This window comes from Phyllostomus hastatus, unplaced genomic scaffold, assembly GCF_019186645.2.
Source record: "Phyllostomus hastatus isolate PE091 unplaced genomic scaffold, TTU_PhHast_1.1 phas_contig_1, whole genome shotgun sequence".
NCBI classification, from domain to species: domain Eukaryota; kingdom Metazoa; phylum Chordata; class Mammalia; order Chiroptera; family Phyllostomidae; genus Phyllostomus; species Phyllostomus hastatus.
Window position 1 is genome coordinate 19,966,300 of NW_025333498.1, and position 23,228 is coordinate 19,989,527.

Below are 23,228 nucleotides of genomic sequence, written 5' to 3' on the forward strand. Positions count from 1 at the left end.
CCCTCACGCTGCCTGAGTCACGAAGGTCCCCATCGCTCTGAGTCTAAACACTTATTGAAGTGGCCCACAACGAGGCAGCTTCTAAGCAGGCTGGGGCGGGGGTGTTACAAGCTGCCGGGTAAAAACATCTGCACCAGCATTATCAATCTCCTGTGTCCCTCATAGGGGCTTCTTTTTACAGGACAACAGGCTAGCTAAGCTAAAGAATGCCATATAAAAGCTTTGCGAGAGCTGTGGCATATGCAGGCCAAATTAAATTAAAGGGCATAATCCTTCCTATTGTACTTATCAGCATTAAAATGGAGGATTACCATCCTGGGAACAAAGCCCCTGTGACAGAAAAGAGCGTTTCCATTCTGTCATACACTGTACAGGCTCCTGGAGGAAGCCGAGCAGAGAAGTGCCACTCCGTCCACTGACTTCTTGCAGCCTGAGGTTGCCTTCTCCCTCACCAAGTGAACCCCGCTCCACCTTGCACAGATGGGAGCCCCTTTCCAACGAGGCCATAGGCTTTTGCCCAAGGTTCAGTGCTGGAATTCTGCACCAATCACAGGGAGATAGTTTTATGCCAATCAGATTTGTTCTTTAGCTGGTTGTGATTTAAGATTTGCTGTAATAAAAGTTAGAGAGAACAGAGAGAGAGCTAAAAAAGCTCTGGCTTAAGTATTTGGAGCCTGAAACCCAGAGGGACATTGGAATGTACTGGTTAAAAGTTTGGGCTCCGCAGTCAGAAGGCCTGTGTTCAAATCCTTACTCTGTCACTTTAAGCAACATTGGCAAGTTACTTGTCATCTCTAAATGTCAGAAATTATAAAACATGGATCTCTCCCATAGGGTTGTTATGAGGATTAAATAGAATAATGCATGTAGGAGATTGTTAAGGAATAGCAAATATTAGTTGTTCTTCTTTTTGGAGACGGAATATCGGAAACCTCCAACCTGTGATTTATTCTCTCTGTGACACTGGGTGACCCCCAGTACTTGGAGTCATTAACTCCTCCCCAAAGGCTGGTGTGAGAATTATGTGAGATGACAGTGGGAAAAGACGTGACATTGCAATAAATGTTGGGGGAATCTGAATGATGACCTCAACATTCTTGTTCGCAGCAATATTTCTTGTCCTGTCTGGGTCTTCCTTATGAATGCTCCCTTCTGATATTGCTTTCCTTTTATTTTTCCCTACTACCTATCTGCTCCTATTGCTACCCCTCTAGGAATCTTCTGGCACACTTTGTTGGTTGCTTCCCAGTATCTTTATTCTTTGCCTACTTTCTCCTGAAGAAGCTGAAAATGCCCACACTCACTTGCCCACACTCACTTACCCATACTCCCTTGCAGCTCTCCTGCAGAGCCTTCTCTGAAAGTTCTGGCCAATGAAATGTGAGGGGAGTATGCTGGGGACTTCTGAGAAAGCATTCCTTTCTGACAGAAAGCCACTTCTGAGGAGAACCCCCTTTCCATTCACCTCTTCCTACCTTCTTCAGGTATTGCCATGTGAGGAAGTGATGCTCAGCATTGCCTCGGCCACTTTGTGACTGTAAGTGGGAGCAGCACTCACGTGCTGCAATAACAGAGCAAAGGGATGAAGAAGCCTGTGGCTGATCTGGCACTGGAATTTTTTGTCTTCAGACCTCTTATTCTGAGGAATCCTTTAATGTCTGGGGTGGAGGCTCAATTACTTGCTGCTGTGAGCATCATCATTAGCATGTCCCAGCTCTCAGTATGCCCATCATGCCCCCACTCCACAAAGTCCTTCCTTTCAATCCTGGGTCGATCCATGGGGCCTTAAAGTGACCATCAGACACAGAGGGGAAAATGGGCAGCAGCCCCTGGGGTGGGGAGGTCCAGACACACTATCTGATGAATTACCCTGGACCTTGTTGTTGCTGCCACCACCCAAAATTGAGAATAAAGAACATGTCTCTCATAAAAATTTAAGTTCTGAGATGGTTGTCACAGAGGATTGGGGTTGGGGGACTAAGTGAAAGGGGAAGGGATTGAGAAGTATGGACTGGTAGTTACAGAACAATCATGAAGATGTAAAGTACAGCATAAGCAATACAGTCAATAATATGGTAATACCTACATATGGTGCCAGGTGGGGACTGGAAACATCAGGCGGAACACTTTGAAAAAGTATATGATTGTCTAACCACTATGCTATACACCTGAAACTAATACAACATTGAATGTAAATGGAAATTAAAAAATAAAAAAGAAAGAAGGGGAAAATCTGAGTTCCGAAAGAGTGACCTTGGAAGTCAGCTTGATAAACTCAGTGCATGCACCGCAGACGGGAAGGAGCGAGACTCGGCCCTTGCCCCCGGGGAGCTGACCTGCCGGCACACAGTCAGCACACTGCCAGGGGAAACGCAAAGACTGCAGAGCGTGACTAACCAAGGAATGGTCTGAGGACCCAGTCTGTGAACTGTTACCCCCCACAGTATCACAAGGAGCTGGTGCCAGATGTAAACCAATTCATCACCAAGTAGCTTGTTTATTCAGCTGATACAAGAGTTGAACCAAAAGGAATGGGCTGAGAAAACAGAGGTGGGTGCACTGGTAGAACAATATAAAGTCTGGCCACAGGGAGCCATAGCAGAGAGGGTGCATATACATTCCTACAGGTGGTGAGTCCGGAGGACAGATTGGAGCAAGATAGGGAGGGGCTTGCTATAGCAGACTGAGAAGTCTGGACCTCTTTTGGTCTAAAATGGGAAGCCATTAAAGTTCTTTGAAAAGTCAGAATATGCTTTAGGGCAATTGATCAGGTGTCAGAAATGAAAGCTGGTCTGTAAAGAGGAGAGAACAGAGGGAAAGAAGAGATAATGGCAGGCCTGGACCAAGGAAGGACGCTAAGAAAATAACTGAGGGTGGTATTAAGTGAGAGGCAGAGATCAAAAATGACTGCCGGGTTTGAAGGCCAGAACACAAGAAAGTGTCTGTGCACTCGCAGACGTGGCAAGGTCAGGTGAAGGAGGCGCTTTGCAGAGGGCTTTTCCGTGAGGCCCTGGGATGCAAACAGGAATACGTGGTCAGTAGGCATTGGACGTTAAAGTGTGGGGCTCAGAGCAGAGACCTGAGAATCATGCTCACAGAGCTAAGAATTGACACCAGAATACACTCATGGGAGAAGATGTCATCCGGGTGGAAAGTAGAGAGAGAAGAGTCAAGGACTTGAGAACTGCTTGCATTTCAATGGTGGGTGGAAGAGAAAGGAGGAGGACTGGAGACCAAGGACGTCCTGGAGGAAGAACCTGAAGACAGCAGAACCGCAGACACCTGTAGAAGAGTGGGGTTCAGGGAAAGCATGGCCCAGCGTGCTGGCTGATTTTGATGAAGATGAGGCTCTAGTGACAGAACTAAGCTTCCCAAGGACAGTTTTTAGGGATGTGGGGACACAGATCAGATTTCAGGATTAAGAAAGGGTGGGGTTAGTGAGGCAACTGACCTGGACACTGGTCTGAGGAAGTCTGACAGTAAATGTGGGAAGAGGCGGAACTGGCCCTGTGGCTCAGTAGGTTGGGCATCATCCCACCAACTGAAAGGTCACTGGCACATGCCTAGGTTGGGGGTTTGATCCTCTGGGGCACATCACCTTGAAGTATATTTAACTAAAATACATGGGTAGCCAGGAAATGATACTTCTTTTTTGCTTCAGCTTAAACCCAAGGTTTTTCAAAGTCAGGACTAATGTCATTTCGGGCTAGCCAGTTCTTTGCTGTGGGAGGCTGTCCTCTGTATTGGAGGACATGTAGCAGCATCCCTGGTTTTTACCCACTAGATTCCATTAGCACAACTCCTCCCCCTAAAGTTGTGACAACCAAAAATGTCTCCAGACAGTGCTGAAGTCCAGGGGGAGAGGGGCAAAACTGTACCCAGCTGAGAACCATCGCTCTAACCTAATGAAGCCACATACAGGTTTTTCCATGAAGAGAACACAAAAGCAGCATGGTGTTCAGATTACTCTGTAGAGTAAAGACTTGCCCACACGGTAAGGACCTCTAGCATGGGAGAATCTGATAGGAAATACTTCTGGTTCCCCTGAGTGTGAGACTGGGAAATTTTATAGAAGAGACTCACCGATTTTTCTCAGTGACAGAAGGAGAGCTTGAAGTCTCTGCATGACCACTGTTGGATTCAGCATGTGGACTGCTTTTATGATCTGCAAAGCCCCTCAGACCTGAGAGGAAACAAACAAAAATGTAGAGATCTAAGCATACATTGAGAACAAGGCAGCGTTAGATGCAGTTCCCGTCTGCGCTCTCTGCGCCACCTCACTCCCACCCTCGTGCTGCGCTGACTTTCTGCAGCCTTTATTCAGGACACATCATCAAAGCTGACTTGTTCTGTGATGGCAGGCCTCACTCAGTGCTAGGTCCCAGCCAGCAAATTGGATAATAACTCGTGCTTATAAGAAAACTCGTTGCCTCTGTCTGGCAATAGTGCACAGAGATCAGAGGCCCCCAAGTGAGGTAAATGGCAACAGCAGCAGCATGCAGGTGCTGCAATAGCCCTGTGCTAGACAGAGTTAGGAGACCAGCTTCCCGTCTGGCTGGGCTGGGCAGGGCTGCCTGCTGAGGGGCATCGCAGGTCAAGGAATGGACTGTCACACCGTGGTCATGAAGAACTGCAAATGGGGAATAATCCATTTCTACACTGTTATTAAGGACAGTTCACTGATGAGTTTCTCAAGAGTATGGGTGACAAGTAAAATTTGTCCTTCCTGTGACCCTGGCATCATGACCCTCTTCCAGTAAACTTTCCTTCACCTTCAAATTCCTTTTTAACACAAGCTTCACATCAGCGGTCCTCAAAGTGCTGACCCCACATCATCTGACTCCTCGAGAACACATCCCAAAAAACATCAACATCACCTAGAAACTTGGTAGAAACACAAATTTGTGGGCCTGCCCCAGGCCTAGTTCATCAGAAAATCCTGGGATGAGGGCTGGCAATTCGTGTTTTTAACAAGTCCTCAAGGTGAAGGGATCCATGTAGAAGTTTTGGAGACATCACTCCAGACCAGTGAATCTTAACATTTTCTGTTCATTAGAACTGTCAGAAGGATTTTAAATATGCCTGAGCCTATCCCCAGGCACTCCAAAACTGACCTGGGGTGGGATTGGCACCAATTTTTAAAAGCTCCCCAAATAACTTTAATGTGTGGCCAGAGCTGAGAACCATAGTTGCATGTGGTCACTAGCAATCAAATGGGGTAAGAAAGAGACTCGGCTCCTATTTTCAATCCTTATTTTAGATAATCTAGAAACATTTGAGCCAAAATATAACTAATGACGATGATCTATAAATATACCAATCGTGACATATATTTGTGGGAAATGCACAAAATATAAAAAGTTTATGGTATAATGATATACAAAAAGAAATATGGAAATCAACTGTTTTTGTGCTATCTATTCTATGAAGAGTAGGTTCTGATTCTACATCACTAAGTTGATTTCTTAGACATAGATATTTCTTGTGTGGAAGAAATGTAATTCTTTGAACTATTGGTGGTAGATAAGACCACCTGTATTATTGTTATTAGCACTATAAACACCAAAAAGATAAAGAGAAAAGAACTTAAATGTAACATTACATTATTATTATTATTACACAAACATTATGACAAAGAGGGAAACAATATTTTAAAAAGGGAAAAAAGCATAAGTCAAGATGAATAGCCACAACCTTTTAGAATTTCCTTAACTGATTCCTTCTCTTCCCCTTTCTGCTGCCTTCTCTTGATTGAGGAACTCCTCCAGTTAGAGGGTCAGGCAGGTTCCTCCCTCCTGGAGAGTCTAAAACATTGTTTGGCCTAAGCTTACTTGAAATATGTGATAGGCAACGTAAAACAAAGAACTCACATAAAAAGAAAAAGGAGAAGTCCACATCTGGAACACAAATACCTTTGTTTTTTTATTAAGAAGGAAAATTGACACAATTTTCAACCTTGTTCTCTGGCCCAATTCAGCCGCTCCAAGACCTACCATCATGGATCAAAGCCCAAATGGTCCCAGCTGTGTGAAAAGCCAGGATTGCTTTTGTGTGCTTTGTGGGCACCTATCTTGAGATCTTCAGGATGAAAAGGAGCAACAGGAGCTTAATAGCAATGCAGACAGGAAGAGGCAAAAGCAAAACCAGGAAAGACCACCAAGCCCCTCAGGTTTGGGACTTCCCCTAGGAAGGTGTCAAGTCCACAACCAGAAAGAGAGGAGGCATCAACACTTTTACTTGGAGCTTAGCAAATGCCCCTGGTGACTTTGCCCAGGTTTCTGATAAAAAATGCACAGAATTTCTGTTCATGTAATTGAAAGAAAACCTTACTTCCTGTTTCTTATTCATTTACACTTCAGTCATCAAAATATTGATTTTAAGAGTTATTTGAAGTATAAAAACCAAACAGAAACTTACAGAATATTCTTAATAAAGCTTAGATGAAGTCTGTTCCTCTATCCCCCAGCTCTGCTGGAACAGCAGGGAGAAGGATTTGGATCGGAGTAAAGAGATAAAGTTAAATAAAAAGAAGTAGTCATTATGTTGTATACCTGAAACTTAATATAATATTATATGCCAATTGTGCTTCAATTTTAAAAAAGGTTAAAATAAATAAGTAAAAACTAAGAAGGTTGTCAAACTTGTCAAATACTCTGAAGTGTGTCCTGGTGACAGCTGGAGTGCCCTGGCATCTCTCTGGCAGATGGTTGGATGAGGAGACTGGAGAAATGGCGATATGGGAAAACCCAGAAAAGTCAAATAGGGTGACTCATCTTAACTTGAAGAGGTGAGGTTAGAGGAATTAGACAAGTGACATGGCTGGGAAAATTAAACGATGAACTTAAATAGCAGGAACCTTCACAAAATGCCAAACTTGAGGCTTCTCCAGACAGAGGGTTCCCATTCATCTTCCCAGGAAGACCGAGCCAATTCTTTATTGGACTATTTTGAAATAAGATGAGAAAGCATTTGACTACCACGGGAGAAAGAAAAAGAAAGAAAACAACATAGCAGGTGTTGTAAACTCACATGCCTTCAGGGCCACCCAGGTGACAGAAATGTGTGTGGTGTCAGGAAAAGAGCACGGAGTGGTGGGGTTTGTAATGTCCACCCCATCTGAAAACATTCAGGTTTAAAGTCTTTACAAAACTCCAAGTCCCCTCAATTTCGAGAAACACTGCTGCTCCCTGGGTTCCCCTTCTCTTTTCTTCCTGCTTCCTAACCTTGTCCCCTGGGAAAGCTCCAGTTCTGTATTTCCTTAAAACATAGGCTTGGAGACAGATTGCAAAGGAGCTGGAAGTGCCCAGAAGCCTTATTGCTGGGACTGCCAGATAAGCTGTTGCCGTAAAATCCAGCCACAGCAATTTATCCTCACTTTTCATGAAATGCTAGCATTAGCATTAAAGGTCATATTTAATAAATCATAGCTGCTTCTTCAAGCAGAAGTCCAGGGACCTTCAAAGTGCCAAAAGGGGAGATTCCAGTTATTGGGTTGGCCAAAAAGTCCATTGAATTTCTTCTGCAAAATAAAAGACACATGTTTCATTGACCAATAACTTTATTGATTTGGCTATTTTCAGTATGTCGGCTATCTCCTGCATAGTAGAACGTTGACTGTTCTCAGCTAATGTCTTGACTTGATCGCTACCAACTTCAACTGGTCTACCTAACTATGTGGTTGGGTAGACCAGTGAGAAATCTCTAGTATGAAACTTCACAAACCACTTTTGACATATTTGATCAGTCACAGCACCTTCTCCATACACCACATAGATCTTTCTTTGCATTTCAGTTTTTACCTTTCTTGAAATAATAAGGCATAATATGCTGAAAATGTTGCAAATTTTCTTCCATCTTCAGTATTAGAATGGCTATATAAAAATTTACCAATTTTGATACATTTTTTAAATGCATGCTGATATGACAGCTGCTGTAATATAATCCAACAAAATTGTTTTGAATGAAGTTAAAAACAACTAAACACTACTAGAGCCCTCTTACGAACTTGGTGGCAAACTCAATATTTTTTAAATGTTTGAAAACTAATGATTTTGTCCAATTCTCTCATTTTACACTGATGTTAATTAATGAAGGACTTAGACCAGAAACCCAAGTTTTAGTATCTTGTCTGCAGTCCTCTCTACCCCATGAATGTTCTCAATCAGTTTAAGGTCTATGTATCTAAGTACAATGTCAGGATCATAGAAGGGTCTGCCTGAAAAGCTAAACTTTCATAAATCTCAAGGTAAATCAGATAGAAACATGTCAGGCGTGTTCAGAAAGGACAAGTTGAAGGGAGGCAGCCGGTAAGGAGAGCCACAACTAGACGAGTTTCCCCAGCGAATAGGTAAGTGAGCAGAGGGAGAAGGTTCAGAGGAGCTAGCTTATCTCTGCCTACTCTCTCCACTTCCATGAAATCACCTTTCATGGCCCCCTGCAAGGCTGCCTCTGAATTTAACCAGCTGTTTCCTATAGAAAAAAGATTGGCAGACAGAAGGTCCATATCAGGTGATCATTTCCAGTTCTGGAACCTTCTCTGGAATGTCCTCAAATATAGGACACCCATCCCAAACTTCTAATGACCTCACCTTTGTGGTCACTGGGCTCACGGCAGTCTTGAACTTGGGTACTTCCCCTGGAGCCTCCTGTGACAACAAGCTGTGGATCACTGCTTTGGTCTGAAGGGCACCCTGTGGAATGAAACACAGGAGAAACTCCTTAATGCTGTGCTCCCACACGGACATGAAATACCAATCTGGGTGACACAACCTGGCGAGGGAAACCCACATCTATTTGTCTTACGGTTTGAGGCTCTAGGACGATGAGTCTCAACAGATTTGGTGCTTATTTTTAAGATTTAATACAGTATGGTTAGAACAAGAGATGGTAGGGACATAATGGTAGGGACAAGAGAATTAATAACTATACTGGCTGGACTCCCTCCTAGCTTGGTGATATTGAGTAATTTGGGAACCTTTCTGTCTCATTGATCCCACTGGTCAGATAGCTGGGTGACAAACAGAGGTCATGAGTGCACCATGAGTTCCACAGCTGGTGGCTTTCCCACTGCCTCTTCAGTTGCTACCACCAGGGCAGTAAAAGAGGAGTAAGGGCTCCTCCTCCTCTCCACATCTCTGCCTCTCAGGCATGCTGTGCCCCTCCCTTTCCTCTTGCAGCCCTGTTCACAGACCATTGTGGGTTGGCAAGCAGTTACACTGTCACAGAAAAGACAGGCCACACACTATACTCAGTTGAGGACTATCACAATGGCAGATTTTCATTATCTAGTAAGCTTAGTTCGCATTGAGAACACCTAAATATTTCTCTGCCAGAACACCTGATAGCTTGAGTGGGAAAATGCAGAAGGGTTTACCTGAGCTGTTACATCTCTTCTTCCATTCTCCATGACCCTCAAGGTCAAGTGGGATGAGGATGTTCCAACATCTCAGACTACCTTGGGTATTTATCTAGAGAGGGAAGGTTCTTTGCAGTTGAGACTGTTGGCTTTAGAAGAAACCATACTGGCAGCAGGGCCCTATCTTCCCACAGAGGAGGTCTTCAGGGTCTGCCCCAAGGTGGTCAACTTGAACTCTGTCCCATCTCCTTTCTCCCTGACCTGAGATCTAGATTTTGTTCTCCCTTGTCCTGTATCTTCCTTTTGCCTCTGGCTGTTGCTCCTTCTAGAGATACCATATCAGAATACTTGAGATCTATGAACTCTCTCCTTTATTTCCTCAAATGAGATTTTTTTTCATCCTGCCCCTCATACTCCTTCTGGGTGACTCTCCTAATTTTGGCATAACCTTTCCATACCTAGCCTGGTGACACTCTTTCCATTCCTTTAAGGTGGTCCAGGAAACATTCCCACATTGAGTAACACCAGCTGCTTCAGATTACCCGTAAAGAGGCATGGTTCTTACCTACGCTCATAGAACTTGCATTCTAACACAGAAAGTAAGAATAAAAAGAGCTAACAGATGTGAAAGCACCCTGAAACTTTTCAGGTGGTAAATTGGGTAGACTAGTGTTCCCTCAAAATTCATGTCTATCTGGAAACTCAGAAAGTGACCTTAGTGGGTCTTTGCAGATGTAATTAATTTAAGATGAAATCATACTGGATTCAGATGGGTCAGAAATCCAAGGATTAGTGTTTTTATAAGAACTCCATGTGAAGACACAGAGAGACACAGGGAGATTGAGACAAAGGAAGCCGAGAGTGCAGCGACTGGTCTGCAAGCCGAGGGATGGCATGCATTGCGGGGAACCACCAGAAGCCAGGAGCGCACTAATGGAAAGAATTCTCTCAGAGCCTTTAGCAAAAATCAACATTACTGACACCTGATTTTGGAATTCTAGCCTCCTGAACTGTGAGGGAATAGATTTCTGTTGTTTTAAGCTACAAAGTTAAGGGTAGTTTGCTATGATAGCCACGGGGAACGAATCTGAGGAGGGGGAGGTAACAGACAGTAAGGACTGAAATAAGAGAGAAGGGAAAGATCAGGCATATACATTTGGCTTGATTTGGTGGAGGGGTAGGGTGGCAGAGGGAGGGAAGAGAAGAATTCATTAAGATCAGGAGCTAGGGAAATATCCACTATTTTAATTTAACAAACACAAATATATGAATTATTAGGCTCCATGCTTTTTCCTAAGCCCTTTACAAAAAATCAACTCATTCCACCCTCAGAGCAGCTCTAAAAGGCAGAGGTCTAAGAGACCACTATTATTCTCATTTTATAGCTGAGGAAGGGAAGTCACAGGGAAGTTCAGTGACTTGCCCAGGTCTTAATGCACAGCTGGAGAATGGCAGAGCTAGGGCTCGAACCCAAGTAGTTTTGTCCTAAAACCTGAATTCCAAAATGTCACATGGTGCAGCCCCATTTATTTAAACATTTAAAAAACATTAATCCCTATTCTTTTATTTTTTTTCCTTTATAAAAGAAAATAAAAATTCAGACTTTATTTCTTTCACATGCCTGGACTTGCCCCACAGATCAGCTGCTGCCAGAGGAGGCCCTGCCTGGCCCGGCCTAGCATTTGATGACCCATCAGAGCACAGACCCAGGCATTGTTTCCAGCAGGGAGACCGTCTGGGTAGATGTCCTGGTCAGTGATCTAGGCTGGGTAAGCTTTCCTGCCCTCATAATGGACCTGGCAAAGGGTGCCCACTGTACCTGGCAAAGAAGGCGCATACAGATGAGGCACAAGAGCCCAGCCTTCCTTCCCTAACTGCTGCTGGTGGATTGCACAAGGGGCCAGTGTGGTTTCTGGCCGGAGTGACAGCTGGTCAGCAGCCATCTTATCAGAACATAAAGAGGCCAACTTGTGGGAGGTCCAACTGGCAAGAGCAGCATCAAAAACTAAATTTTTTCTTAAAGTAAGAAACTCATTGACATATTCCACCACCCCCCCCCCGCCCCCCGCAGCTGCATGAGAAACTCTAGCTTCCACACAAAACAAATCTAGTAATTTTAGGCCTATGAAAGCATTTTTCACTTTGATTCTCTAGAACTTAACTTCAGTCATTATTCCAGCCAAACTCTAAGTTCAAAGAAACTCTTGCCTGGTAATTGCTTTCTCTAACTTGGAAGCTAAGGAGGGAGGTTTACCCTTACCCCAGAAATCAGTTTCTTGCCTGACCTGGAACAATGCTGTCTGGGGAATTCCCCTTCCCTTCATACATCTAGGGACAGTTGCTCTTTTCTCTTCTGACTCCCTTCGGCCTCAGTTGGATTTATTCCTTATAATTTATGCCCTGCCTGCTTCTAAAAAGGATTGGGTGGGGGTGAGGGAGCTTCAAAGATCACTTGCTTCTTGTGGCTGTGTTAGTTGGCCCTGGTTTAGTACTCCTTTCAAGGCTCTGGCAGGTGTGTTGGTCCTGGTTCCATTTGAGACTCCCCCCAACCCCATCACCTTTTTAAAGGCTTTACTTTTTAAGACTAGGTTTAGGTTCCAAACAAAAACTGAGGGGAAGGCACAGAGACTTCCCATGAGTGCCCACTGCCCCAACATATGCATAGCTTCCATCCACCATTATCAACATCCCCTACCAGAGTGGTACACTGGTTACAAATGATGAACCTACACTGGCACTGTGTAATTACCCAAAGTCCATAATTTACATAAGAATTCACACAAATGTGTAGTGGCATTTATCTGCCATTACAGTATCATACAGAGTATTTTAACTACCCCTCAGATCCTCTGTGCTTCACATATTCACCTTTCCCTCCCTTCTAACCCCTGGCAACCACTGATCTTTGTACGTCTCCAAAGTTTTGCCTTTTCTAGAATGTCATATAGTTGGAATCACACAGTATGCAGCCTTTTCAGATCAGCTTCTTTCAGTGAGTAACATGCATTTAAGGTTCCTTTGTGTCTTTTCATGATCTAACAGTTTATCTCTTTTTTTGCACCGAATACTATTCCATTGTCTGGATCTACCACAATTTATTGACCTATTCCCTTACTAAAGGACACCTTTGTTGCTTCCAAGTTTTGGCAATTATGAATAAAGCTGCCTTAAAAATCTGTGTGCAGGTTTTTGTGTGGACTTAAGTTTCATCTCCCCTGGGTAAATAGCAAGAAGAGGAATTACTGGACCATATGGTAGGTAAAAGTATGGTTAGTTCTCTAAGAAACCGTCACACTGTCTTCCAAAGCAGCTCTACCATTTTGCATTTCCACCAGCAGTGGATGAGAATTCCTCTTGCTTCTTATCTTCACTAGCATTTGGTGTTGTCAGTGTTCCTGATTGTGGCCATTCTAGTAGGTGCCATAGTAGTATCTTGTGGCTTTAATTTGCATTCCCCTGATAACACATGATGTGGAATATCAGACTGTTCCCCTTTAAGGAAAAAAAATCAATTTTTATGTTGTTTTTATGAATACCCCCAAAGCATCTAACAAAGTGTTCTCCACAGACTTGATGTTCAGAAAATGTTTTGAGGGAAACACAGCAGCTTAGGAGGTGGGCGGTCTGGATGGCAGGGAGGTTTCTTAGCCTCTATCTATAAAGTGGGGTAAGATTTCCAGCCTAGTTCTCCAGATTACTGTGGTATAAGGAAGGAATAAGGTGAGTGCAAGTGCTTTGTACAAACTGTAAATTGTTCATACAGTTCTGGTTTCCAATAAAGCAAAGTTAGTTACTTCTCTATAAGTTTTTCTAAAGAGTTAAAGTTATGAATGCTTATAGCAGCTTTACTTATAATCACCAGGAACTGGAAACAAATGTCGTTTAGCTAGTAAATAAACAAAACAGTGGTACATCCATTCACTAGAATGCTGCTCTGCAATGTAAAAGAACAAACTGACAAATACAACAGCACAGATGAATCTTCAAAGTGTTCTGCTAAGTGAAAGAAGCCAGACTGAAAAGTCTACACACTATATAAACTCCCTTTACATGACATTTTGGAAAAGTCACAATTATAGTGACAGAAAACCTGTTGGTTGTCACCAGAAGCTGAGGGTGGAGGAGAAGGGATGTCAGAGAAAGATCAGTACCATATGATTTCAGTCATATGTGAAATCTAATGAACTAACTGAACCAACAAGGAAAATAGAGACAGACTCATAGACAGACAGCAGATGACAGCTGGGTGAGGGGAGGTTAGGAGGTGGAGGGACTGAGCAAAAAGGACAAAGGACTCATGGACATAGACAACAGTGTGGTGATTGCTGGGAGAAATTGGGTCTAAGGAGACTAAATGGTAATGGAAAAAAACAATAAAATATGAATTAAAAAAGAAATAAATTGTTGGAATAATTTTGGGGGAGGAAATCAACCACCCAACCAACCAGCACCCTACCTAGGCAGTCTGACCCCAGAGCAGTGTGCTGCTCCACCATGCTACATGTTACCCCTCTTACAATGGGAGAATGACCACCACTATTATTACTGTTCTGGAGCTCTTAGGAACATTAGATAAGATCTGGGAGATAAAAATCTCCTACATAAACTATGCCATGAAAAACCATAAAGTGCTGTTATGTCATTTTGCTATAAAGCATAAAGAGGCATAGATGTCTAAACAATACCAAATTATTATGGAGTATAAAGATGTATAAAAATATAAAATACATAATAAGCACCTGGAAAACAATATAAAATATTTTCTCAAAGAAAAGGGGGCATGAGAGAACTTTTCAGAAATGTTCTTTTTCTTGATTGTAGAAGGGGTTACCTAATTGCATATGGTCATCCAATTTTATCAAACTGCTTCAGTTTTACTATATGTAAACTATATCTCTATAAAGTTGACTTGTAAAGAAATAAAATGATAAGGTCTCCTTATCCTCAAACTGGATTGATGCTGGAAAGCAGGATCCAATTGCTCCTAACCTGCTAGCAGGAGAGTCTGGTGCGGGGAGCCTTGCTGCTAATGAGGGACCCTTCACAGCCATTTGCATCATTGACCGTAGCTGGTTTTGACACTAAGCACTTGGCTCAAAGTCTATGAAATTAGCAGGATCTGGTTGCTTATACATTTCAACCGTCACAACTTTATTGAGGAGAATGGCTACCAGCTGTCACCTTTGCCTCCGCCTCTGTGCTTGGCGATTCAGACTTCATGGCCACAGCAAATCAAGCCGTGATCCTGCTATGGCTCTTCATGTTGGGGTTTGAACTGGTGGCCAAATGGCTGTCTCTCAGCTGTTATGCTGCCAATCACCCGTCACTGTGGGTTAAATGTGATAGGCACACCAAGATCTTCCAATTCTTCAGACATCCAAAAGGTGACTTTCTTTCCACATTAGCAGGCGGCAAATCTGGGGGATGTTTAATTCCTGGATTTTAGAAGTTCTGACTTTGTGGAAGGGGTGAGGAGAGGACTTGCTATTTTATAGAACAAGTTACAGAAGGGCCTCAAACATGTGAGTAAAAAATGATGTCAGCAGCACACTACGTAAGTCTTAATGATTTTGAAGTCACTGAAAGATTTATCTGCATAAGTGAATCAAATTCTCAACATGATGGAACAGAGCTCTTTACAAAAACTAAATTACCTAAAATCTTTTTCATGTTATTGTACAGTATCATGTTCATGTTACTGTATGTGAATTTTTCCCTGTCAAATAAGCAAGACATAAGTTAAGATTTGGAAAATTCTCTTTTATAAAGGCTTTATTGTAACTGCATTTGAGATTTGGCAGGTTCTATTTTTTCTCTGAAAATGTGAGAAATGGTTTCATTGTTTTGAAGTTATAACATTATTATGCTCACTCTAGAGGACTGATTTTTCCCCCCAGTGAAGTACATATTTAGAAAGGGAGTATAGAAAAGGAACTAACATTTAGCTAATATGCACCCTGTGTGGGTACTGGTCAGAATGCTTTCCATGTCTCTCCTGCTATCATCTTCACAATATTCCTGAGAATTAGGCTTTCGTGAGTCCCATTTTACAACTGAGGAAACACACTCAGAAGTTAAGCAATTTTCCCTAAACCATGTGACAAATGGTGGCATAGCCAGGATTTAAAGTCAATTGTTTGACTGTGAAGTCCACGTGCTGAGGATGGTGCATAAAACACTTCCCAGTGCTCTGACCGGTGCCCTCCATCCACGTGCCATGCCCAAGATGGAAACGGACGGTAGAGCACGGTCTGCTGAAAAAAGCAGTGGGTGAAGACTAAGATGAAGGCCCTAATAGCAATTCTCGAACTCACATAACACATAAGTGGGGCCAAGTTATTTAAACTCCCTTTGCTTCAGTTTCATCTGTTAAGGCAGAAAACAAAATCTGCCTTTCTATACATAGACTTTGAGGGAAAAAAATCTGATCATCTTGCCAAAGCAAAATTAATTTTTTTCTGTAAATGTTTCTTTGTTATGTAGATAAATAACTAATAAAAGTTATAAAATATAATACCACATTTTATGATTCTATATTTTAAAAAATCTTGAAAAGTAATGGCAACTTGATTATGTTGTTGATTATAATAATGTTGCCCCATTCAGTGTTGAAGTGGTAAAGATACCATTTCAGATACCACCTCTTTACAGCCAGATTTTGGAACTCTACATGAGGTCTATAAAGGGGAAATTGATTCCAAATTGAAGAGGCTCTGAAATTTGAATCTTGAGACCTGCTGGTGCCAACACCTTAAGCACATTTCCATGCCATGTCAATACGTCATCCGGCATTAGCAGCCCTCAAGCCCGCGATGTCTTTGCAACTTCCTCTCTGTGCACCCTGACGCCTGGGTGTTTACTTCTAACATGGGTCATAATTTGATTTCACAGCAAAAGATATTCCTCTGCCTTCCAGGTTATTTCACAGTAAGAATCCTTTTGTTTGTGCCCAACCGAGGTTTGGCAGAGCCTACTTATGGACACAAACTTTGAAGCCACAGGCCAGGCCTTCACTCTGCTATAAGCTACTTCCCCTAAGCCACACTTTGGGGGGTTCTCTGTAGGTGCTGATCCTATACTCACAGACAAAGCATGTTTCCCAAAGGAAATCACAATGCTTGTCCCCCCAACCCTGCCCCGACGTTTTCCTCCTTTAGAACGTTAAGCTTATTTGTTGTTGGAAATGAGCCACAGCTCTTTTAGAGTTACAGAAACCCAGACAGTGTGTGAGTGGGCTGAACAGGACCCTTGTGTAAGCCTGAAGGGCACTCTGTTGTCTGTTAAACAATGTTTAGAAGACAGTGGAGCTTGTATGCAGTTCAGAACTCACCCCAAGCCCAGATGCACCAGTTAACTCTTTTCCCTAGCTGTGTCTGCGTTATTACATGGCTATGGCCTGAAACACCAGAAAAAGACACGCAGCTGGCTTCTGCCTGATGACTAAGAAAAGTTTAGAATTTGTCTTCTTTCATATTTTGAGAAACTAAGATTTTGTGTGAAATGGCCAGGAACAGAGACAGAGAAATGGAGTGAGTGGAGAAATGGTGGGAGAGAGGGAGAATGACAAATGGAGACTCAGAGAGAAATGAGAGCAGGCCTGAGAGAGGGGCATGCTTGTTTTTCTTCTGTTTGTTCAATGTGGACCTTTTCCCTCCGTGGTGCATTCACTTGACCTCTCTCTACTGTTTGGTTTGTGATTAACAATCTGCTTATGCACAACTTTGTCAGAATGAAAAATATCTACCACAATTATTTTTATTTTTGACAAGTGTGGATCATTTCAATGCGTATCCTCAGCTATATTTTAGAATGATTTGACTCTTCATTTTGCACTGGAGTTTTATAGAACTTCCTTCCAATGAGCGCCGACATAATATAGAGTGCCTGATTTATACAAATAGTATCGCTTTGGGAGATACAGGGAAAGCACATGTTATAGCCCTCTGTATTGGAGACAGGAAATGTAAAATCTCAAGTTAAATCCCACTGTTCATCATAGTAACCCCAGCATAAAGTAGGTGGTTAAAAAATAGTAGCTGAATAAGAGAATGAAAGAAAGAAATTTTCTAATTTGAAATACAGTTGCCCTGCATACCTCAGGATATTTCTAGAAACGTGGTTCTAGGAAGTTGCTGCAACCACCTAGTCAGTCATTGCTAACCCACCAACAATGCTAAAGAAACCAGCCTTTAAAGTTAGAAAAGGCTAGAAGGAGGCCTTACATGGAAAGAGCTTTAAAAGCTCTGGCAGTTTTAAATACTAAACATTTCATTCTGTCATGCTGGAAGGCCAGGCTTCTAAAAGAAGTCAAGTTGCCTCTAAGTTGCTTTAGGAAATTGTGTCCCAGTGTGCTAGAGCCTGTCTGGACACAATGCTTACTTTCTCCTCCGGAACCAGCATTTAAAGCAACTCCTATCAGCTGGTGTCACCTGAGGCATCCAGCAGTTCCAGTTGCAGCCAGTGTAAGATGCCTGTTCACAGGCTCATATGAAACATCCCCTCAGCCCTGGCAGAGGTGTTGGCAGGGTCATGGCTGACACTGTGAAATGCACTTTTCCCACAGGACATCAGAATAAGAAATACTTTTGGTTTTTAGTGCTTTTGTTATCTTTTGACAATATCTGTGTTGTTGGAAGGGCCAAGTTGGGGAAAAAGTAGGAAGTTGATCAGAAGACAGAGAGAAAGAGAAAACAATGATGTCCACAGCACTGAAGCAATCCAATGAAAATGTGCTGTAAACCATTGGGCTCTTCCTGCTGCGCCTGGGGTGTAGAAAGAGAGTATGGAGAGCAATACAATGGCATTGGTCTGGTCAAGATAGAACAAAGTATATAAAACAAAATGGCACTGCTCATGTCAACCAAGGTGGCTCCCAGCAAGCCATAACATTTTGGTTCAAGACCAAAACTAGCTAAGTCATTCTAGACACATCTGGCAAGGACACACCCAAGATATTTGCACATATGATCAGAACAGCTGTGTCTGCAGAGTGGGACCACCTGTAGATAAGGCTCCTGGGGAAAGTCCACACTTGCCAGCAGGGGTGTGAAGACACTTATCAAAAGACCCAGAAGGGTAGAGTACAACACTGTCAAGATATAACTCAGGCAGGCTTCACACCACCACTGAGACAGCCAAGCTCTACACACCAGAGTGCTGCCCTGTGCCATGCTGATGTCCCTCAGCACTGACTGCAGGAGGCTCTGCCCTGCTGGACTGAGGACTTTGTCTATCCTGTTGCCCACCTGGCTTGGAGATTCTTCCTTGCAAGATGCTGATGTTTCTCTTGCCCACTGGGCTGTCTCCTAGACCTGCACACTGAGACCCTGGGACTCAGGTTCATTATCCGCTAATTCTCTCCTGTGATAAACTACTGATTGTTTCTCAGTGATTAGTATTGTTATTAGGTTATTAGTAGGTTAGTATGGATTTGGATTAAATCTGCATTAATCAAAGCTGAGTGAACCTGAATTAATAAAATCTGAGTGAACAGCACAGGGACCTGGGATGGCTCTGTGTAGGACTGATGCTCCTCTAGGAGGCTGGGTGCTGTCGGTTCTTAAGCCTGAGTCAGAGAGTCTAAGCAGAGAATGAAGGCTGACTTACAGGAAAGACTATAGCACAGACATATGCTCCTGACAGAGAGGAGGAGGAGGGGAAGGAAGAGGATCCTCTGTGGAGGTATCGGGGGAGTTCAACCCTCGGCCTGTGGGCTGCATGCAGCCCAGGATGGCTGTGAATGTGGCCCAGCAAAAAAATGTAAATGTACTTAAAACCTTTTTTTTGCTCATTAGTTTTTGTTAGTGTTTGTGTATTTAATGCGTGGCCCAAGACAACTCTTCTTCTTCCAGTGTGGCCCAGAGACACCAAAAGGTTGGACATCCCTTAGCGCAGGGGTGTCAAACTCATTTACACTGGGGCACACAGGAGGCCACAGCAGCCTCATGGTTGCCTTCAAAGGGCTGAATGTAATTTTAGGACTTTATAAATGTAACTACTCCTTAACTAGGGTCAAAGAGCTCCACATTTGGCCCTTTGAAGGCGACCTCGAGGCTGATGTGGCCCCCAGTGAAAATGAGTTTGACACCCCTGTCCTAGGTCACTATCACCAGCTCCAGGCATTTCCCCTCTGAGACAGGAAGGTCCACCACTTTGCCCTCCTTTAAACAATGAATCTGGAATTAGAAGGGCAATGTTAAAGCCAGTGCTTTCAAAAACTTAAAGAATGAGACATTGTAGCTCTTTTAAAAATTCCCTCTAGGTTTTTTGTTTTAATAGTATTTACTGAGGAGTGTATACATTTTTAGTTGAATAAATCTAGCCATATTCACTTTCTGAAACTAATGAAATAATATATAACTTAGTTTTTACTTAGAATATCCCATCCATCAGAACACTAATATGTGCAATCTTGTTTTTCTGATTTAAAGTATATTATTTTAATTCTTTGGTATTTAAAGAGAAATGTTTTCCTATGGCCAAAGCCTACAATCACCATTAACCAATAATAAAACTACAACACAACATACCACTTCTCACCAAGATGGTACCCACAGTTGCCACCCTGCCTCCTCCCCTCACCGCTGCACCACCAGCCTCGCCTCTCCACCAAGGAAACTGATAAACTATACTTTTGCTTGGGACCCTCTGCTCTCCCTCCCAAGATCCCCACCTTTCACAAAGGCCCTCTACTGTAGGTGCAGTGTTATACACATAGGAAATATATGTGCATGTACCTAGGGTATTTTTTTCCATTTGTTTTCTCTTCTAGCATTTGATCACCAGCTGGTGAACTATTTGGGCCCACAGAGATCTCTAGACCACCGGCTCATGTATTTGAAAGGCATCTGTTTATTTTGAAAATGCAAATGCCGCCTACCTCAAAGACTGACAGGCAAGAAATGACCCACTGAGCTAGGGGAGAGCTTTCCAATCTGGAGCCCTGCCCCTCCCTCTCTCTATCACAGCGAGATCACTCGCTGTCAGAACCACTTAAACAAGCTCCAGGAATTCGAGTGAAAGGCCCACAATTAATAGAAGCAGCAACAGCAGCAGCAGCAGCAGCAGCAGTGTGTGTGTGTGTGTGTGTGTTTCTCTCTCTCCCTCCATACATGCACACACACACTCAGCACTAGCCAGGCAGATCACTTCTCACCTAGTTTAAAGTGGTAATGAGGTCATTTACAAAAGGACTCTGAGTCTTTCATATAGTGGCCCCTAGACCAAGGGCTGCCTGGAAGAAGGCCCCATTGCAGGGAAACTGGCCTGCTAACAGTGGCAGCCTGGTCCTGGAGATGGATACCCAGAGAAAGCCCAGGAAGGTTAATACCCCGACTTTGATCTCTGTCAAGGCATACCAGCAAGAATTAATTTACATTTCAGATGAAAAAGGTTGACAGCATGAAAAGGCATCTTGTTTCTGGTATGTGAATGTGCCCTAATAGATCGGGAATTCTGAAAGGAAGTTCTGAGGAAGCTAAAGGGATAAGCCATGCGGCTGCTTTTATTGGGAAGGAGATGAAAGGAAAACAAATTTCAATATGCTCTGTAGTAACATGTAGGCCAAATGCTTCCTAAATTTCAAGGGCTGCTTTTATAAGTCTATAGCATATCTTAGCAACACCATTAAAAAAGACCATGGGCCAGAACTTGAAATACAAACAAACACATTCTATGGAATCTAAATTTCAAATAAAATGATTTGTTGAAAAAAAAATTAGCCATGGCCAGGTAGCTCAGTTGATTAGAGCATTGTCCAGACATGTCAAGGTTGCAAGTTCGATCCCCAGTCAGGGCGCATATAAGAATCAACCAATGAATACATAAAAAAGTGGAACAACAAATCAATGTTTCTCTCCTTTCTTCTCTCTCTCAAAAATTAATAAGTAAAAATTTAAATAATAATAATGAGTTAGGGAATGACAACCAGAAAAGGCTATGCTGTGACAACATCCCCACACCACACCCTGTAGGCATCAGAAGTAAGAGAACCGCTAGGCCTGGGTCTTGTTCTACTCAGAAATGTCCTAGTTGCAGGAAGAGCTTTTAATGAGAGGGTTATGTTTGGGGAGAACACACTCCAAAGCAGAGAAGTTGGAATAATTGCTTCTCTCTCTAGATAAACACAACTATGCTTCAAATATGAAGAAAAGGAAAATATTCTCAAGTAAAAGTACAGTGCCCATAAAGTGACAAATGTTACTTTGTCCATTTATCTTTTCTGCTAACACAAAATCAGCATCTTAATTCCTGTTTATGTTGTTGGCTGAAAGGCAAAAGGACTCGGCTTGTTTTTGCTCTGGCTGCCACACTCTACTTCCAAGAGGGAGAGGTGGCATTAGTGCCATCCTTGAGTCTTCATGCCTGTCCAAGCCTCTGCAGACCGCATTCATGGAAATTCCCAAAGACACTTGGTAAGTGGGAACACTGGCTGCCAAGTTAAGGAAGGGGAATGTTTGCAAAGCTAAAAAAAAGAAAGGGAGGAAGGAAGGAAGCCTGTTAAAGAAATGTGTTCTCTCTGGTTCCATAAAACAAAATTACCCTTCCATGGTGCCTCTTCTATAGGTATTGCATTGAAATAATGTGGAGTTCCTGCCAAGATGGAGGCGTAGGTAGAAACCGTTTGTTTCCTCACACAACCAAAAGGAGGATAACGACCAATCTAAAATCAATAAACAACAAAAAGCACCAGAAAGTCAAACTGCATGAAACTCCAACAACCAAGGAATTAAAGAAAAAATCAACCAGAACAACCAGACCAGTAAGGTGGACCCCATGGGGCCCAGCGACTCAGAAAAACCACTGTGAGGCAGCTGGGGGGCGGGGCTGACTGCCCAGCAGGGCAGAGCTGTGTGGGAGGAACTGACTTAGGGGGAAAATGGAGACTCAGAGCTGACTCTGGGCTACAGCTGGGGCTGCCGTGGTGGGAGATACTTCCAGTCTTACATGAGAGTCTGTTGGAAAATGCACTAGAGATGAACAGGCGAGCCACCCTGTTCCCTCTCTGGCCCCTCCTCTGCAAGCAGCAGCGCAGCAAAGAGGGTTGCCCTGCCCGAGTGAATACCTAAGGACCCACCCCTTACAACCTATCAGCTGCACCAAGACAAAGAAATATGGTCCCAATGAAAGAACACAGCAAAACCTCAGAACTAAGCAGTGAGGAGATTGCCAACCTATCTGATGGAGAATTTAAAGCCCTGATAATCAAAATGCTCACAGAACTGATTGAGCTTGGTCAAAAAATGAAAGAACAAATGAAAGATACCCAAAATGAAATAAAGCAAAATATTCAGGGAACCAACAGTGACAAGAAGGAAACCAGATTCAAAGCAACAATTTGGAACAAAAGGAAGAAATAAATATCCAACTGGATCAGAACGAAGAAACAAGAATCCAAAAAAAAAAAAAAAATGGAGAGAAGCTGAGGATTTTCTGGGACAACCTGAAACGTTCCAATATCCGAATTATAGTGGTGCCAGAAGAAAAAGGACAACAGCAAGAAATCGAAAACTTATTTGAACAAATAACGAAGGAAAACTTCCCCAATCTGGCAAGGGAAATAGACTTCCAGGAAGTCCAGGAAGCTCAGAGAGTCCCAAAGAAGTTGGACCCAAAGAGGAACACACCAAGGCACATCATTATTACATTACCCAAGATTAAAGACAAAGAGAAAGTCCTAAAAGCAGCAAGAGAAAAGGAGAGAGTTGCCTACAAAGGAGTTCCCATAAGGCTATCAGCTGACTTCTCAAAAGAAATCTTGCAGGCAAGAAGGGGCTGGAAAGAAGTATTTGAAGTCAATGAAAGGCAAGTCCCTAGATCCAAGATTACTCTATCCAGCAAAGCTTTCATTTAGAATGGAAGGGCAGATAAAGTG

The 23,228-nt window shown here is 43.0% G+C and overlaps 1 protein-coding gene across 1 annotated transcript in view; it reads right to left on the reverse strand.

Moving 5' to 3' along the window:
* The window catches only part of MYO3B (myosin IIIB), a 386,538-nt gene that overhangs the window by 99,975 nt on the left and 263,335 nt on the right, over nucleotides 1-23,228 (reverse strand). Inside the window, exons 27-28 of the mRNA XM_045820463.1 lie at nucleotides 8,589-8,690; nucleotides 4,084-4,165 (exon numbers count right to left, since the gene is read on the reverse strand). Of these exons, the coding sequence (XP_045676419.1) occupies nucleotides 4,084-4,165; nucleotides 8,589-8,690 (184 nt within the window). The remainder of the gene's footprint in view (nucleotides 1-4,083; nucleotides 4,166-8,588; nucleotides 8,691-23,228) is intronic.